Genomic DNA, 20,845 nt, shown 5'->3' on the forward strand with positions numbered 1-20,845 from the left:
ACAGTGAACCCATTCTTCAACACACTGGCTCCAGTGGGCCTATCAAAAGCCACCACGATGAAGAACTGGGAGAGAGAGTTTTGGAAAGGTCAGAGAGGCTTTAACACGGCCCATTATCTCGTTGGGAGTATGTTAACCATGTCTCCCGAGGTTTTATGGGCTGTTTTAAAAATGGCTGACAACAGTAAGATAGCTTTGACCTGGTATGACCACATGACTTGCCGGGCTGTTACAAGGCCAAATGAGAATGGACTGAGATCATCATAGAAGCTTGTGATTGGTTGCCACTGATCTAGGGTTTAGTTGAAGGCTTCCCCTCTAATGTTTAAAGGGGCAATCTTCCGTTGCTACATCTAGTTTTGGACTTATAAATGAATGATATGTACCCATTGATTCTTGAAGAATATAATGTAGAAATGCCTCATGAGCTTAGTTCAACTGTTGTACCCCATCAGAACCCAAAATATAAGCTTGTTTAACCTCAATGTTTGTAAACAAAGTATTTTCATTGAACCTTTATTTAACTAGGCAAGTCAGTTAAGAACAAATTCTTACTTACAATGACGGCCTACCCCGGCCAAACCCGATATGCAAACAAACACTGTATCAACACATGATTAAAACTATAATGTTGACATCATGGATGGTCAGACTTGTATCCACAGCTTTGTTTATGCATTTGAGAGTGGTTACATTTCTTCAGTCCCACACTTCATCGTTTTACTTAAACAATGGCGGGATGCCGTTTTGTTATTGTTTCAACTGCGGATTGCCCCTTTAAGGTCAGGGCTAGTGAGGAACTGAATCATGCTTATTAATGCTACTTCTAATCTAGCCAGTATGTCTGATTGGAGTGGTTTAACACAGAGGGGTAACTCACCTCTAGCAGGCTGGGTTTGGAGTCGTCTTTAGTGGAGAGGCAAGAGTGGCTGTTTTGGTCCCAGTAACATCTCCACCTGGTGCTTAGACAGCTGATACACCTGAAACACAGGACAACACACATAGATAACAATTAGACCATCTGACACGGGCCAAACACACACAGATGAGACCTGGAGCCTGTAGTAAACACTCAAACAAACCCAGTGGACAAATCAGTGGACGAAGCAACATGCAAGGTCAAACATGGTTACACTGGCACAGAGAGAAGATACTAAACAGAGAGCTCCACTATTCATTAGGGCCTATGTAGTCAGGAATCCCGGAGGGAGCTCTATGTGTGTGTGTGCGTGCGTGCGTGCATGTGTACGTGATTGCGCGTGTGTGTATGTGTGTACTGTGTGTGTGTGTTTGTGCGTGTTTGTGTGTGTGTCTTCCCAGATAGCAGCCCAAATTGGAACACCTCCACTGTGTGTGTCTCTATTGCCTGCGGGTGGAAGACAGATGTTCCAACACCTGGAGTGACAGCCCCTCCAGTGATTCCCTGTCTGTCTCCATACAACCATACAACCATGGGAGAAGGGGTGCAGCTTGCCGATTATGATTGGAGAGATGGAGGGGTTTGCAGGAACGTGGAGTGGTGTGTCTGTGTTAGACTTGGGCGGTAAGCCGTATATACTGTATACCGGGATATTTGGAAATAGCCACGAGATGTTTTTTTAACCAGTTGCATCTCTAGGGGCGCTATTTCATTTTTGGATAAAAAACGTTCCCGTTTTAAGCGCGATATTTTGTCACGAAAAGATGCTCGACTATGCATGTTCTTGACAGTTTTGGAAAGAAAACACTCTGAAGTTTCAGAATCTGCAAAGATTTTGTCTGTAAATGCCCCAGAACTCATTCTACAGGCGAAACCAAGATGATACATCAAACAGGAAATGAGCAGAATTTCTGAAGCTCTGTTTTCTAATGTCTCCTTATATGGCTGTGAATGCGACAGGAATAAGCTTAGACCTTCTGCCGTTTCCCCAAGATTTCGGCAGCATTGTGACGTATTTGTAGGCATATCATTGGAAGATTGGCCATAAGAGACTACATTTTCCAGGGGTCCGCCCGGTGTCCTTTGTCTAAATTTGTGCGTAATCTTCAGGTGCGGGCATTTTCTCCTGGGATTCAGGAGAGAAAGCACACTTCCACGAACGATATATCATTGAAGAGATATGTGAAAAACACCTTGAGGATTGATTCTAAACAACGTTTGCCATGTTTTCAGTCGATATTATGGAGTTAATTTGGAAAAAAGTTTGCGTTTTGAGGACTGAATTTTCGTTTTTTTTTGGTAGCCAAATGTGATGTACAAAACGGAGCTATTTCTAATACACAAAGAATATTTTTGGAAAAACTGAGCATCTGCTATCTAACTGAGAGTCTCCTCATTGAAAACATCTGAAGTTCTTCAAAGGTAAATTATTTTATTTGAAGGCTTTTATGTTTTTGTTGAAATGTTGCGTGCTGGATGCTAACGCTAATGCTAACGCTAAATGCTAACGCTAAATGCTACGCTAGCTAGCTACTTTTACACAAATTATTGTTTTCCTATGGTTGAGAAGCATATTTTGAAAATCTGAGATGACAGTGTTGTTTACAAAAGGCTAAGCTTGAGAGATGGCATATTTATTTCATTTCATTTGCGATTTTCATGAATAGTTAACGTTGTGTTATGCTAATGAGCTTGCTGATAGATTTACACAATCCTGGATACAGGGGTTTTTTCATAGCTAAACGTGACGCAGAAAACGGAGCGATTTGTCCTAAACAAATAATCTTTCAGGAAAAACTGAACATTTGCTATCTGAGAGTCTCCTCATTGAAAACATCTGAAGTTCTTCAAAGGTAAATTATTTTATTTGAATGCTTTTCTGTTTTTTTGTGTAAATGTTGCCAGCTGAATGCTAATGCTAAATGCTACGCTAAATGCTACGTTAGCCATCAATACTGTTACACAAATGCTTGTTTTGCAATGGTTGAGAAGCATATTTTGAAAATCTGAGATGACAGTTGTTAACAAAAGGCTAAGCTTGAGATCTAGCATATTTATTTCATTTCATTTGCGATTTTCATGAATAGTTAACGTTGCGTTATGGTAATGAGCTTGAGTCTGTATTCACGATCCCGGATCCGGGATGGGGAGATCAGAAAGGTTAATACCGTCAATACCGTTGAAACTATTTATTTTGAGTTTTTTCTACATCTGAATATTTGTAGCTACTTTTTTGCAAAGACCTTAAACCAATTTGTGCAATATGTTAGGAGATAAAGAAGATTGCTTTCTTAATTTCACCTGTCACATCATTTTTCATTGTTTACAAGCACACAACGACGAGAGACCGGAGCCTTGTGAATCACTCACTGTTGTGCAGCACAAGCCAGGGGATTTAGTTACAGTATGGAATTCAAAACTAAATGTTTGCCAGCTAGATATCTTATAACTATTATGTTAACTGTCTAAAATGTGCTAAATGCTCTGCAGTTGTGCATTTGGTTTGCTAATTTAGTAGCTAGTTAGCTATCTAGCTAAGTGGTTAGCTTCTTCCAAAATCAAGCTTCGCTTGGTAGCAGCAGAGAATCCCCTCCTGGATCAAGAGCCTTGCTGTCTAATATTTGTTTTGTGTGTGCAGAAAACTGTGAGTAGCATTTTTGAGTTACTTGTATAACTTTATGAGCTGGGATTTCAGTCCTGCAAATAGTTTAGGTCAGAGACTGTATAAAGTGTTTGCAATGTGCTTGTTAGCATTTAGTTAGCATTCTCTATGGAATTTTACATGTACTTGCTATCATTTATAACCTTAAGATTACAGAGGCTTAGTGGGGTTTGAATATAGCACCTCTTGTGTTCAGAGCAGGTATTACCGAATATCCTGGTATGACAATCTGGATGCGTCCCAAGCCTAGTGAGTTTTCTGGTGGGGTGGAGGTGATTAGAAGCAGACAACCCACTTCAGGGACTCTTATTTATTTATTTATTTATTTTTCACTAAATGTCTCACTCACAAACACACAGAAACACACACAACACACCCACACACAAACACTCTTTCTAGCTTCTTGTCCTTTCTTGCTTGTCCTATAGAGCCATCCTGAACCCCCCACCGCTGACCCTCACACACAGAATGAACATACCACACACACTGAACACACAGGTGAGCTTTTACTCTCAGGGCCTCTCAGTGAGCACTGTGGTTAAACACACACTCTCAATCATGTCTCTGTCAAGGAGAACGCGAGAATATACATTATTAAATGGGGAAGGGGCAGAGGGAGGAATGAGAGACACAGAGGGATAGTGAGGAGGGAGACAAAGGCTGAAAAAAATGGGGAAAGTGTGTGAGAGAGTGAAAAGATAGAAAGTGGGGAGTGTGTAAAGAGCGAAAGAGAAAGAGATAGAGAGAGAGAGAGAGTTGTTTGGTCTGAGAGGAATGCTCCCCATTAGCGCCTCACCTAGAAACCACATCGACCCGGCTGTGAAAGAGCACTCTCAACACACACATACACACACACCATTCTGAATACAAACACACACACAGTACCATTTCAAAACAGATGCAAGACCCACAGAACCAGGCTTCAGTCCAAACGCAGTTTGAAATAAGCCCGTATCCGGTTACAGTGTTATGGTGAAATTCTAGTGGACACAGAGAGCCTCTCTCAGTCTTTCTGGAGTTAAGAGAGAGAGCAACTTTTATTTATTTTATTTAACCTTTATTTAACTAGGCAAATCAATTAAGAACAAATTCTTATTTACAATGATGGCCTACCCCAGCCAATCCCTCCCCTAACCAGGACGACACTTGGTCAACTGTGCGCCACCCTATGGGACTCCCGATCACGGACGGTTGTGATAGAGCCCAGGATCGAAGTCGGGTCTGTAGTGACGCCTTTAGCACTGCGATGCAGTGCCTTAGACCACTGCACCACTCAGGATCCCACAGCTTGAAGTGATTAAATGTGGATAGAGTCTAATCTAATCTGCAGTCTTCATTTAGCAGCCCTGTGCTCTTCATGTGAGAATGGCACTTAGGGCATTATCACCTTCAGCAATACTTCACACTATCAGACCCCACTGTGGACCTCAGAGGCATAAAAGAACACACACACATATTCACCTACTTACATACACATGTATACACACACACAAGTCCATTTTCACACCACTAAACCAATTTGACAAGTGAGCCAAATTAACAAACCCTAAGTTAGCCTTTGAATGCATACACATACACAGTCATTTATAGGTAAACACATACTGTATATTATACTCAAGTCTACTTTCACACCTCCAAAGCGACATGATAAGTGTGCAAGAGGGACACATCCAAATAGTTAACAGATCTGATCAGCATTTACACACACACGCGCACACATGCACACACACACAAACACACTGATCCAGAGATCTGCTCATGAGATAAGGCAGATCCCGAAACATGGTCAAATACGCAAATAGGAAACCAGCTGGCTGTCCTCCAGAACAGAGAAGCCTCTCTCTCTCATTTCAATTCAAAGGGCTTTATTGGCATGGGAAACATATGTTTACATTACCAAAGTAAGTGAAATAGATAATATACAAAAGTGAAATCAATAATAAAAATGAACAGTAAACATTACATTCACAAAAGTTTCATAGGAAAAAATACATTTAAAATGTAATATTATGGCTATAGTGCATTCGGAATGTATTCAGACCCCTTGACATTTTTCCACATTTTGTTACGTTACAGCCTTATTCTAAAATCTACACGCAATAACTCATAACGACAAAGTAAAAACAGGTTTTTAGAAAAGAGAAATATTCCATTTACATACGTATTGAAATCACTTACTCAGTACTTTATTGAAGCACATTTGGCAGGGATCACAGCCTTGAGTCTTCTTGGGTGTGATGCTACAAGCTTGGCACACCTGTATTTGGAGAGTTTCTTCCATTCTTCTCTGCAGATCCCTTCAATCTCTGTCAGGTTGGATGGGGAGCGTCGCTGCACAGCTATTTTCAGGTGTCTCCAGAGATGTTCAATCGGGTTTAAGTCCGGGCTCTGACTGGGCCACTCAAGGACATTCAGAGACTTGATCCGAAGCCTGCGTTGTCAACAGGGTCATTGTCCTGTTGGAAGGTAAACCTTCGCCTCAGTCTGAGGTCCTGAGCCTCTGGAGCAGGTTTTCATTAAGGATCTCCCTGTACTTTTCTCTGTTCATTTTTCCCTTGATCCTGACTAGTCTCCCAGTCCCTGACGCTGAAAAACATCCCCACAGCATGACGCTGCCACCACTGTGCTTCACCGTAGAGATGGTGCCAGGTTTCCTCCAGACGTGACGCTTGGCATTCAGGCCAAAGACTTCAATCTTGGTTTCATCAGAACAGAGAATCTTGTTTCTCATAGTCTGAGAGTCCTTAGGTGCCTCTTGGCAAACTCCAAGCAGGCTGTCATGTTCCTTTTACTGAGGAGTGGCTTACGTCTGGCCACTCTACCATAAAGGCCTGATTGGTGGAGTGCTGCAGAGATGGTTGTCCTTCTCTGGAGCTCTGTCAGAGTGACTATCGGATTCTTGGTCACCTCCCTGACCAAGGCCCTTTATTTTTTATTTTAATTTTATCTTTATTTAACTAGGCAAGTCAGTTAAGAACAAATTCTTATTTTCAATGACGGCCTAGGAACACAATGACGGCCCTGTTCAGGGGCAGAACGACAGATTTGTACCTTGTCAGCTCGGGGGTTTGAACTTGCAACCTTCCGGTTACTAGTCCACTAGGCTACCTTGCCGCCCTTCTCCCCCGATTGCTCAGTTTGGCCAGGAGGCCAGCTCTAGGAAGTGTCTTGGTGGTTCCAAACTTCTTCCAGTTAATAATGGGGGAGGCCACTGTGTTCTTGGGGACGTTCAATGCTGCAGAAATGTTTTGGTACCCTTCCCCAGATCTGTGCCACGACACAATCCTGTCTCGGAGCTCCAAGGATGATTCCTTCCACCTCATGGATTGGTTTATGCTCTGACATACACTGTCAACTGTGGAACCTTATATAGACAGGTGTGTGCCTTTCCAAATCATGTCCAATCAATTGAATTTACCACAAGTGGACTACAACCAAGTTGTAGAAACATCTCAAGGATGATCAATGGAAACAGGATGCACCAATTCAAGTCTCATAGCAAAGGGTCTGAATACTTATAAGTTATTTCTGTTTTATATTTTTAATACATTTGCAAACATTTCAATAAACCTCTTTTTGCTTTGTCATTATGGGGTATTGTGTGTATATTGATGAGGAGTTTTATTTTTATTTAATCCATTTTAAAATAAGGTTGTAATGTAATAAAATGTGGAAAAAGTCAAAGGGATTTGATGCTTTCGGAATGCACTCCATGTACAGTGTTATAACGATGTGAAAATTGTTAAAGTAGAAAAGGGAAAATAAATAAATGTAAATATGGGATGTATTTACAGTGGTGTTTGTTTGTTCTTCACTGGTTGCCCTTTTCTTGTGGCAACAGGTCTTGCTGCTGTGATGGCCAATCGCCCAATCGATATGGGAGTTGTTCAAAATTGGATTTATTTTGTGAATTCTTTGAGGGTCTGTGTAATCTGAGGGAGATATGTGTCTCTAATATGGTCATACATTTGGCAGGAGGTTAGGAAGTGTAGCTCAGTTTCCTCCTCATTTTGTGGGCAGTTTCTCTCCTGCCTCTGTGGTCAGCAGTCACGCTGGCTACGGACATACAGACCATACAGGCCACAGCCTCCACATGAAAAAACATCAACAGAACCAACCAAAGCTCCTACTTACAATTTCCTTACTTTTGCTTCCACAGTATATTAATTTCACATTCCACATAAAGCCTCGACTAGGCTGAATTTAAACTATGCTAATAGACATAGAATAACATTTAACCAACATCACCCTCACTGAGTACAGAGGGTAAACTATTCAATTCAATAAACTATATTTAATCCCAATAAACAAATGTTGCTAGGCAACATACAACATGAGAGATACTGTACAGCCAACCAACAACATACAGTACAACACAAATATAAACAGCACAGCTCCCCACTGTGACACCGATACTGGTTTCTTTAGCTCTGCCGCCCATTCTGATTGTTGCTCTATGTGCGATGAGAATGCCATTGAGACAATAAATGACATTTGGCCGACATTTGAGTGATGCTAGGGACTTGGCAGAGAACTCTGCTCAAGGACGGGGCTGTTTGATTGCCTCAAATCTCACACTTATGATCCAGCTATTTCAAATCAAATCAAATTGTATTTGTCACATGCGCCGAATACAAAAGGTTTAGACCTTACTGTGCTATGCTTACTTACAACAATAATTTGTATATGTAGGTAGGGGAAAAGTGAGACTTTTTGACCTGTTTAAAGGTCTTGCTCACATAGGCTACAGCGGGCGTGATCACACAGTTGTCCAGAACAGCTGGTGCTTTCATGCATGCTTCTTGCCTCGAAGCGAGCATAGAAGGTATTTAGCCCATCTGGTAGGCTCACGTCACTGGGCAGCTCGCGGCTGGGTTTCCCTTTGTAGTACGTAATAGTTTACAAGTCCTGCCACATCCAATACTTTTTGTATTGACACTTTGCCTGTTTGATGGTTCGTCTGAGGGCATAGCGGGATTTATTATAAGTGTCGGATTGGTGTCCCGCTCCTTGAAAACGGCAGCTCTAACCTGTAATCCACGGCTTATGGTTGGGATATGTACGTACAGTCCCTGTGGGACGACGTAATTCATGCACTTATTGATGAAGCAGGTGACTGAGGGGGTATACTCCTCAATGCCTCATTCGATGAATCCCGGAACATATTCCAGTCTGTGCTAGCAAAACAGTCCTGTAGCACGGCATCCATGCCATCTGACCACTTCCATATTGAGCGAGTCACTGGTATTTCTTGCTTTAGTATTTGCTTGTAAGCAGGAATCAGGAGGATATAATTATGGTCAGAGTTTCCAAATGGAGGGCAAGGGATAGCTTTGTATGCGTGTGTAGAGTGTGTGTGGAGTAAAGTTGGTCTAGAGTTTTTTTTTCTCTTGTTGCATATTTAAGTGATATGCTGGTAGAAATTAGGTATAACAGATTATGCATTAGGGGGCGCTATTAAAATTTTTGGATGAAAAATGTTCCCGTTTTAAACAAGATATTTTGTCACGAAAAGATGCTTGACTATGCATATAATTGACAGCTTTGGAAAGAAAACACTGACGTTTCCAAATCTGCAAAGATATTATCTGTGAGTGCCACAGAACTGATGCTACAGGTGAAACCAAGATGACATTTCAAACAGGAAATGCCCCAGATTTTGAATGCGCTTTGTTCCAATGTCTCCTTATATGGCTGTGAATGCGCAAGGAATGGGCCTACACTTTCTGTCATTTCCCCAAGGTGTCTGCAGCATTGTGACGTATTTGTAGGCATATCATTGGAAGATTGACCATAAGAGACTACATTTACCAGGTGTCCGCTCTGTGTCCCCCGTTGAAATTATTGCGTAATCTCCAGCTGCATGCATTTTCCCATGTGTTTTAGAGGAGAAACCAAACTTCCACAAATGATATATAATCGAATAGATATGTGAAAAACACCTTGAGGATTGATTCTAAACAACGTTTGCCATGTTTCTGTCGATATTATGGAGTTAATTTGGAAAAAAGTTTGACGTTATAATGACTGAATTTTCAGGTTTTTTTCTTGGCCAAACGTGATGAACAAAACGGAGGGGTTTCTCCTACACAAATAATATTTTTGGAAAAACTGAACATTTGCTATCTAACTGAGAGTCTCCTCATTGAAAACATCTGAAGTTCTTCAAAGGTAAATTATTTTATTTGAATGCTTTTCTTGTTTTTGTGAAAATGTTGCCTGCTGAATGCTAGGCTTAATGCTATGCTAGCTATCAATACTCTTACACAAATGCTTGTTTAGCTATGGTTGAAAAGCATATTTTGAAAATCTGAGATGACAGTGTTCTAACAAAAGGCTAAGCTTGAGAGCCAATATATTTATTTCATTTCATTTGCGATTTTCATGAATAGTTAAAACCTGTTAGGGCTAGGCTGAATACTGCCCCCTTTGGAGGAATTGCGTGCCCATAGTAAACTGAAAAAAAATCTGTCCAAAATTGCTAATATATGCATATAATTATTATTGGATAGAAAACACTCTAAAGCTTCTAAAACCGTTAGAATTATGTCTGTAAGTATAGCAGAACTCACAGGGCAGGCAATCTCCCAAACTAGTTTTGGGATCATGAAAGTTGGGGCAACTTTGACGCCATCGCCCCCACCCTTCCCAACCAGCTATGGATCTGGGGACACTTTCTATGTCTTCCACTAGATGTCCTCATTCAGTACAGCGTTTAATTGTTCAAATCCCTTTGGGAGGGAATTGAGTGCGTGTCGCGAGAAAATACCTGTGCATTAGGGCGCGAATTGGACACAGTCATTCCTTTGTTCCAGCTCTCCTGAGAAGAAGTAACATTGACCGGTTGAATTGAGAATTGTTTTGTACGTTTAGAACATCCTAAAGCTTGATTCTGCACTTAGTTTGACCAGTTTAGTCGACATATAATATGTAATTTTGAAGTTTTGATGCACAACTTTTCGGGACCAGAGGAAATTTTGGGTGCATTTCAGCTGAAACTGCTAGCAGATGCTAATACAAAGACACACGACTTGAAACCAAACGATGTTTTGGGTAAGTATGACCCCTTCCACTACATTCTGAACGAAGACCATCAAAGGTAAGGGAATATTTATGTTGTAATTTTGTGTTTCTGTTGACTCCAACATAGCGGAGAAATATTGCTTATGTCTGAGCGCCGTCTCAGATTATTGAATAGTGAGCGATTTCTGTAACGTTAAAAATAAATGTGACAAAGCGATTGCATTAAGAAGCAGTGTATCTTTCTAACTATATATAGAACATGTATATTTAGTCAAAGTTTATGATGTCTATTTATGTTATCTTGCGGCACTATCTATAATTTCTCCAGACATTTTTGAGTATTTTCTGAACAAAATGGTCTTTGTCTTGTCTTTGTTTCGGTTGTGGTCTAATATAAATATGTGGTGTGTTTTCGCCGTAAAACATATCTGACATGCTGGGTAGATGAACAAGGTGTTTATCTTTCATTTGAGGTATTGGACTTGTTAATGTGTGGAGGTTAAATATTTCTAAGAATATTTTTGCATTGCCTGCGCCACGGTTTGAGCTGAACGGGGGGGGCTTTAACAGGTGTTGCGTTATGCTAATGAGCTTGAGGCTATACTTAAGATCCCGGATACGGGATTGCTCGTCGCTAGAGGTTAAAGTCCCTGGCTACTAGGAGCACCGCTTCTGGATGAGCATTTTCTTGTTTGCTTATGGCCTTATACAGCTAGTTGAGTGCGGTCTTAGTGCCAGCATCGGTTTGTGGTGGTAAATTTATGGCTATGAAAAGTATAGATGAAAACTCTCTTGGTAGATAGCGTGGTTTACAGCATATCATGAGGTACCTCTACAGTACCTCAGTCGGGCAATAGCTCGAGACTACCTTAATATTAGACATTGCGCACCAGCTGTTATTGACAAACAGACACACACACCCACTCCTCGTCTTACCGGACGTAGATGTTCTGTCCTGCCGATGCACGGAAAACCTAGCCAACTGTATATTATCTGTGTCGCCATTCATCCACAACTCGGTGAAGCATAAGATATTACAGTTTTTATTGTCCCGTTGGTAGGATAGTCTTGAACGGAGCTCATCCAGTTTATTCCACAGTGATTGCACGTTGGCTAATAGAATGGATGGTAGAGGCGGGTTACCCACTCGCCAATTAATTCTCACAAGGCACCCTGTATTTCCTTCTTTTCTTCATGCAAGTGACGGGGCTTTGGGCCTTGTGTGTGTGTGTGTTCATTGTAACTGGGTTTAACTTAGGAAGATTTGGCAAGTGTTAGTGGATAACACAGGGAGATGGTGGAACAAATCTAAGAGAAACCCAGGATGACTCATAGATTTGAAACACTCACGCAATCTTGGGGTGTATCGCTCCTGTCCTCTCGCAATCATAGATGAGGAAGGTCCCCGAAACCACAGACGTGCCATTCACCTTAATCGCCACAGGAACCATCAGGTGATCTGTCACAACAACATATAACATGGAGACATATTCGGCATATCTCAGGATCAGGGGTGATGTCACTGGATGAAATCCAACTAGTGTTCTACCAGTACATGTAACCCTTACCTCTGCCAGGGGGGATGTGGGGATACCTCTCCCGGGGCAGGAGGGGGCAAGTCTGAATCTGGGCGGGGCCATAGTCCAGGTGCACAGTGGCAACGGTGGCAACGCCCAATCCGTAGTCACATTCTACCCGGGAACCAACCAGGTCAGGGACACTACCGTTTATCAGAATCCCCACATCCTGTTGGAGAGAAGGAAGGGTGAGGGGGATGAAGGGAAGGAGAGAGGGGACGAGAGAGAGAAAACATTGTCTTCAAATGACAGATGGCACAATAAACTTGCATCCAAATATACTGTTACGTGAGAAGAGACATGAGAGACATAACACTGAGGAACAAAACAGTGTCATATAGCAGGACTGCATTGCCTGTAAATCTCACTGATCTATTTCAATATGTGCGAGAAAAACAGAGGGGGAAGAGGGGGACAAGAGGTGGAAGAGGGGGAGAAGAGGTAGAATAGGGGGAAGAGGGGGAGAAGGGGGGAAGGGGAAAGAGGGGGAAGGGGATAGAGATGGAGAGGAAGATGACATAGCTATAGATACAGTAGTTGGAGAGGCCACTGACGTTATGGTAACATGCTACACTGAACTGCACTCTATTGTCTTTGGAATTGATCTCTTCCTGGCTGTGGCCCTTACTTCCTCTTTCCTGCCTGCTGTTTCCTGTTTGGGGAGACGGCAGGGGGCCCAGCTCTTGTGGCTCTGAGTGATGACTGTGAATTGGACAGCTGCTGGACCTATCACAGCCTACCTGACTTACATACCCAACACAGTGCTGTGTGTGAGCCTGATAATGTACCTAGTGTACGTACAACTGAGAAGGATGATAACTTCACAACTCAATACTATAATAATAATAATTTTACACTACTGCTACTCTCTGTTCATCATATATGCATAGTTACTTTAAAACTTCTAGAGAGATCCGTTAGATCCATCTAACGGGATCGATATGACAACAGCCAGTGAAAGTGCAGGGCGCCAAATTCAAAACAACAGAAATCTCATAATTAAAATTCCTCAAACATACAAGTATTTTACACCATTTTAAAGATAAACTTGCTGTTAATTCCACCACAGTGTCCGATTTCAAAAAGGCTTTACGACGAAAGCACACCAAACGATTATGTTAGGTCAGTATCTAGTCACAGAAAAACACAGCCATTTTTCCAGCCAAAGAAAGGAGTCACAAAAAGCAGAAATAGAGGTCAAATTAATCACTAACCTTTGATGATCTTCATCAGATGACACTCATAGGACTTCAAGTTACACAATACATGTATGTTTTGTTCGATAAAGTTCATATTTATATCCAAAAATCTCAGTTTACATTGGCGCGTTACGTTCAGTAATGTTTTGCTTCCAAAACATCCGGGGATTTTGCAGAGATCCACATCAATTTACAGAAATACTCATCATAAATGTTGATGAAAATACAAGTGTTACGCGGGGAACTTTAGATAAACTTCTCCTTAATGCAACCGCAGTGTCAGATTTCAAAAAAGCTTTACCGAGCACACCATGCAATAATCTGAGTATGGTGCTCAGACACAAAAACAAGCCATACAGATATCCGCCATTTTGTGGAGTCAGTAAAAGTCAGAAATAGCGTTATAAATATTCACTTACCTTTGATGATCTTCATCAGAATGCACTCCCAGGAATCCATAAAGTCCATAATTTATGTCCAAATACCTCCTTTTTGTTCGCGCCTTGAGTTCACAAATCCAAATTCACAACGTGCAGGTCAGACGAAAAGTAAAATAAATCCATTACAGTTCGTAGAAACATGTCAAACGATGTATAGAATCAATCTTTAGGATGTTTTTAACATAAATCTTCAATAATGTTTCAACCGGAGAATTCCTTTGTCTTTAGAAATGCAATGGAACGCAGCTACCTCTCACGGGAGCGAGCCTGAATGAGCTCATGGCACTCTGCCAGACCTGTTACTCAATCAGCTCTCATTCCCCCCTCCATCACAGTAGAAGCATCAAACAACGTTCTAAAGACTGTTGACATCTAGTGGAAGCCTTAGAAAGTGCAATCGGACCAAATTTACACTGTATCTTGGATAGGCAAAGGGTTGAAAAACTACAAACCTCAGATTTCCCACTTCCTGGTTGGATTCTTTCTCAGGTTTTTGCCTGCCATATGAGTTCTGTTATACTCACAGACATCATTCAAACAGTTTTAGAAACGCCAGAGTGTTTTCTATCCAAATCTACTAATAATATGCATATCTTAGCTTCTGGACCTGAGTTGTAGGCAGTTTACTCTGGGCACCTTCCTCATCCAAGCTACTCAATACTGCCGCACAGCCATAAGAAGTTTTAACCATACCTACATACTACCTCAATAAGCCTCACAAACCGGTGTCTGTATATAGCCTTGCTACTGTAATTTTCAAATGTCTTTTTACTGTTGTTTTATTTCTTTACTTACCCCCCCCCACACACACACACATACCTTTTTTCGCACTATTGGTTAGAGCCTTTAAGTAAGCATTTCACTGTAAGGTCCTGTTGTATTTGGCGCACGTGACAAATAAACTTTGATTTGACTTGAAACTTCACAATATTTGCTAAAGTTTCTGTTTGAACTGATAAACGTACTGATGTAGGACATAGGAAAACCAGTTATTATGCAATGTCTGGTACCTTGATGTCAGCGGAGAGGCTAATCTCTTGGGGGGTGAGGGTCATGGAGGGGCACTGCTGGGGACCCTCACCCATTCCGATCCAGGAGCGCACCATCAGCCCCCCGGAACACTCCCTCTGGATGGAACACCTGCACACAGGGTATATAGTGAGCACATTGGTCAAGAAGTATGAATTGAAGCCAACTTCCCTGATCATTTATGTTTATAATCACCCTATGGGAAGAAAGACAGTGAGATATCGTATAGTGAAAGCCATTCATAGCCAGACTACAGTCTAGCAGTACTTCTCAAATGAGCTCCTCTGTGGACCTAATAACAATAAAGCTCCACATTGCAAACGTTGTTTACTCAGTTTTCCCACTTCATCTGCTCTCCAGTCAGTGTTCCGGTCTGTTGCACAGAGTATCAGATTCTCATCATCTCATTGTGTCACATGTGTCACAGTTCTGGACTATCAGTCAGTTCAGCACACACAACACACATACTCATGTTCCCATGACAACCTGCCCCTCCAGCACCTAGATCAGGGGCCAGTTGATCTAATTAAAAAGCTACCAGGCCAAGTCTTTATTTATTCATATGTGTGTGTGTACTTCTGTGTCTATCTGTGCATACATATGTATGAGAGACAGACTGTGAGAAAGTGGGAGCGATCAGGCAAGGTAGGCTCATATTATGACTACTGTTTGACTAATAACGAGCACAGCTAGTACTCCTGCAGTGCAGAATAGAGCAGAGCAAGAACACAACAACCTTAAAGTATAGATAAAGTGGACTAGAGCAACCACAGACAATAAAACAGCAGTTTGAAGTGATAATCACCATGTAATGACTTTAGCACCCATACTTTCCTTTGACACTTTAACAAGTATGTTCTAAAATAGGTATGCGCAAATGAGTGAGTGTGCAGACGTGTGGATGCATGTAAATGTGCCTGTTTGTGTGTATGTTTGCATGTGTGTGTGTTTCGCTGCATGCGTGAGTGAATGTCCAGATTTCAGTCCCCTACTGTCGCTGACGGACCAGGATGAGCCATGAGGTCAGCAGCTCTTCTAGGAATAGAACAGAATGTATCTGCAATCTCACATAAAACCCCTTACATACCCACAAACACAAAGAAGTACATTTAAATGTATACACACATCCGCTGGCTTGCTCACACACACCTATTTTACACACACATACACACATGTACAGTATGTACACTGAGAAGCTATGATGCTGACCAGGAAAGTCAGGCAGTAACTAAGTGACCAGTGAGTTGTCTCCCTCTGTCTAATCCAGTGAGGCATCAGAATGGACTTTTCTTACCTCCCTTCCTTACCTCCCTTCCTTCCCTTCCTCTACCATTCCAGTGTTTTACTTGCTATATTGTATTTACTTTGCCACCATGGCCTTTTTGCCTTTACCTCCCTTATCTCACCTCATTTGCTCACATCGTATATAGACTTGTTTATACTGTATTATTGACTGTATGTTTGTTTTACTCCATGTGTAACTCTGTGTCGTTGTATGTGTCGAACTGCTTTGCTTTATCTTGGTCAGTTCACAGTTGTAAATTAGAACTGGTTCTCAACTTGCCTACCTGGTTAAATAAAGGTGAAATAAATAAATAAAAAAATAAAGAGGAAACCTTCATGCCCGGGGCTGCTCAGGAAAAGTGTGGTATATATATTACTGTTTGAAATTGATTCTAAAATCCATTCACAACTTATCTGTCAACTCTAACACACTCATATACTGATACATAAACAACTCCCTCCCTCTCTAAAACACACACACACACACACACACACACACACACACACACACACACACACACACACACACACACACACACACACACACACACACACACTAGCAGCAGTATTACTCATCACCTGTCAAAAGCATGCAGGTTTTAAAAGGTAACACACAGCTCCTTAAGAAAAACAGAGTTAACAAAAGCTGCTAAAATATGAGTTGAGAGGAGAAGCTCATTCCTCACTAGATATGTCTGGGATGTGATAAGGAAGATGCGTGTTGATGAGAAGAATATTAAACATCTTAAAACATAGATCTCTCTCACACCCACACACAGACAGATATACAGAGAGACCCATACAGAGACAGATATACAGAGAGACCTATACACAGACAGATACAGTGCCTTGCGAAAGTATTCGGCCCCCTTGAACTTTGCGACCTTTTGCCACATTTCAGGCTTCAAACATAAAGATATAAAACTGTATTTTTTTGTGAAGAATCAACAACAAGTGGGACACAATCATGAAGTGGAACGACATTTATTGGATATTTCATATTACTTTTTTAATAAATCAAAAACTGAAAAATTGGGCGTGCAAAATTATTCAGCCCCCTTAAGTTAATACTTTGTAGCGCCACCTTTTGCTGCGATTACAGCTGTAAGTCGCTTGGGGTATGTCTCTATCAGTTTTGCACATCGAGAGACTGACATTTTTTCCCATTCCTCCTTGCAAAACAGCTCGAGCTCAGTGAGGTTGGATGGAGAGCATTTGTGAACAGCAGTTTTCAGTTCTTTCCACAGATTCTCGATTGGATTCAGGTCTGGACTTTGACTTGGCCATTCTAACACCTGGATATGTTTATTTTTGAACCATTCCATTGTAGATTTTGCTTTATGTTTTGGATCATTGTCTTGTTGGAAGACAAATCTCTGTCCCAGTCTCAGGTCTTTTGCAGACTCCATCAGGTTTTCTTCCAGAATGGTCCTGTATTTGGCTCCATCCATCTTCCCATCCATTTTAACCATCTTCCCTGTCCCTGCTGAAGAAAAGCAGGCCCAAACCATGATGCTGCCACCACCATGTTTGACAGTGGGGATGGTGTGATCAGGGTGATGAGCTGTGTTGCTTTTACGCCAAACATAACATCTTGCATTGTTGCCAAAAAGTTCAATTTTGGTTTCATCTGACCAGAGCACCTTCTTCCACATGTTTGGTGTGTCTCCCAGGTGGCTTGTGGCAAACTTTAAACAACACTTTTTATGGATATCTTTAAGAAATGGCTTTCTTCTTGCCACTCTTCCATAAAGGCCAGATTTGTGCAATATACGACTGATTGTTGTCCTATGGACAGAGTCTCCCACCTCAGCTGTAGATCTCTGCAGTTCATCCAGAGTGATCATGGGCCTCTTGGCTGCATCTCTGATCAGTCTTCTCCTTGTATGAGCTGAAAGTTTAGAGGGACGGCCAGGTCTTGGTAGATTTGCCGTGGTCTGATACTCCTTCCATTTCAACATTATCGCTTGCACAGTGCTCCTTGGGATGTTTAAAGCTTGGGAAATATTTTTGTATCCAAATCCGGCTTTAAACTTCTTCACAACAGTATCTCCGACCTGCCTGGTGTGTTCCTTGTTCTTCATGATGCTCTCTGCGCTTTTAACGGACCTCTGAGACTATCACAGTGCAGGTGCATTTATACGGAGACTTGATTACACACAGGTGGATTGTATTTATCATCATTCGTCCTTTAGGTCAACATTGGATCATTCAGAGATCCTCACTGAACTTCTGGAGAGAGTTTGCTGCACTGAAAGTAAAGGGGCTGTATAATTTTGCACGCCCAATTATTCAGTTTTTGATTTGTTAAAAAAGTTTGAAATATCCAATAAATGTCGTTCCACTTCATGATTGTGTCCCACTTGTTGTTGAAAAAATACAGTTTTATATCTTTATGTTTGAAGCCTGAAATGTGGCTAAAGGTCGCAAAGTTCAAGGGGGCCGAATACTAGCGCAAGACACTGTATATAGAGAGACCCATACACAGACCGATATACAGAGAGACCCACACATAGACAGATATACAGAGAGACCCACACACAGACAGATATACAGAGAGACCCATACACAGACAGATACAGAGAGACCCACACACAGACAGATATACAGAGAGACCCACACACAGACATATACAGTGGGGCAAAAAAGTATTTAGTCAGCCACCAATTGTGCAAGTTGTCCCACTTAAAAAGATGAGAGAGGCCTGTAATTGTCATCATAGGTACACTTCAACTATGATAGACAAATTGAGAAAAAAAATCCTGAAATTCACATTGTAGGATTTTTAATGAATTTATTTGCAAATTATGGTGGAAAATAAGTATCTGGTCAATAACAAAACTTTATCTCAATACTTTGTTATATACCCTTTGTTGGCAATGACAGAGGTCAAACGTTTTCTGTAAGTCTTCACAAGGTTTTCACACACTGTTGCTGGTATTTTGGCCCATTCCTCCATGCAGATCTCCTCTAGAACAGTGATGTTTTGGGGCTGTTGCTGGGCAACACAGACTTTCAACTCCCTCCAAAGATTTTCTATGGGGTTGAGATCTGGAGACTGGCTAGGCCACTCCATGGCCTTGAAATGCTTCTTACGAAGCCACTCCTTCGTTGCCCGGGCGGTGTGTTTGGGATCAATGTCATGCTGAAAGACCCAGCCACGTTTCATCTTCAATGCCCTTGCTGATGGAAGGAGGTTTTCACTCAAAATCTCACGATACATGGCCCCATTCATTCTTTCCTTTACACGGATCAGTCGTCCTGGTCCCTTTGCAGAAAAACAGCCCCAAAGCATGATGTTTCCACCCCATGCTTCACTGTAGGTATGGTGTTCTTTGGATGCAACTCATCATTCTTTGTCCTCCAAACACGACGAGTTGAGTTTTTACCAAAAAGTTATATTTTGGTTTCATCTGACCATATGACATTCTCCCAATCTTCTTCTGGATCATGCAAATGCTCTCTAGCAAACTTCAGACGGGCCTGGACATGTACTGGTTTAAGCAGGGGGACACGTCTGGCACTGCAGGATTTGAGTCCCTGGCGGCGTAGTGTGTTACTGATGGTAGGCTTTGTTACTTTGGTCCCAGCTCTCTGCAGGTCATTCACTAGGTCCCCCCGTGTGGGTCTGGGATTTTTGCCCACTGTTCTTGTGATCATTTTGACCCCACGGGGTGAGATCTTGCGTGGAGCCCCAGATTGGGGGAGATTATCAGTGGTCTTGTATGTCTTCCATTTCCTAATAATTGCTCCCACAGTTGATTTCTTCAAACCAAGCTGCTTACCTATTGCAGATTCAGTCTTCCCAGCCTGGTGCAGGTCTACAATTTTGTTTCTGGTGTCCTTTGACAGCTCTTTGGTCTTGGCCATAGTGGAGTTTGGAGTGTGACTGTTTGAGGTTGTGGACAGGTGTCTTTTATACTGATAACAAGTTCAAACAGGTGCCATTAATACAGGTAACAAGTGGAGGACAGAGGAGCCTCTTAAAGAAGAAGTTACAGGTCAGTGAGAGCCAGAAATCTTGCTTGTTTGTAGGTGACCAAATACTTATTTTCCACCATAATTTGCAAATAAATTCATTAAAAATCCTACAATGTGATTTTCTGGATTCTTTTTCTCATTTTGTCTGTAATAGTTGAAGTGTACCTATGATGAAAATTACAGGCCTTCTATAACACACACACATACAGAGAGATACAAAGGCATAGAGACAGTCCTGACGCACGCACGCACGCACACACACACACGCGCGCACACACACACACACACACACACACACACACAGAGAGACGGGCAGATTCTCCAATGATGAGATAATCCTTCAGCTCCCATTATGTTTGAGTGTGAGTGTCAGAGAGGTGACAGAGAGGACCCATCCACCCACAGACACCAACCCCTGATGCCCTGATAACAGCCCCCTTTGCTCGAGCCCTACCACCAGTAGCAGCCCAGGGTGACCTCCCAAACACACCACCATACACACGCTGATGACATCAGTGCCCCGGACTCACACACACACGTCACACTGATATGCGCATAAATACACACTTGACATTTTCTTCTCAAAGGAGCCAGTGTGCGATCTCCCTCCCACCACCATCATCACAATCAACACGCCTTTGTAGAGGTAGAGTGAAAGAGGCAGAGAGAGAGAGAGAGAGAGAGGGAGAGGGGAGAGAGAGAGATAGAGAGGGAGGGAGAGATAGAGAGAT

At 41.9% G+C, this 20,845-nt stretch overlaps 1 protein-coding gene across 1 annotated transcript in view; it reads right to left on the minus strand.

The window, feature by feature from the left end:
• plxnd1 (plexin D1) overlaps window positions 1-20,845 on the minus strand; it is a 124,195-nt gene that overhangs the window by 90,146 nt on the left and 13,204 nt on the right. Inside the window, exons 5-8 of the mRNA XM_036947420.2 lie at window positions 14,831-14,960; window positions 12,173-12,350; window positions 11,955-12,063; window positions 881-980 (exon numbers count right to left, since the gene is read on the minus strand). Coding sequence (XP_036803315.2) covers window positions 881-980; window positions 11,955-12,063; window positions 12,173-12,350; window positions 14,831-14,960 — 517 coding nt within the window. The remainder of the gene's footprint in view (window positions 1-880; window positions 981-11,954; window positions 12,064-12,172; window positions 12,351-14,830; window positions 14,961-20,845) is intronic.

This window comes from Oncorhynchus mykiss, chromosome 16 (assembly GCF_057628025.1).
Source record: "Oncorhynchus mykiss isolate SJ-2025 chromosome 16, ASM5762802v1, whole genome shotgun sequence".
Lineage (NCBI taxonomy): Eukaryota > Metazoa > Chordata > Actinopteri > Salmoniformes > Salmonidae > Oncorhynchus > Oncorhynchus mykiss.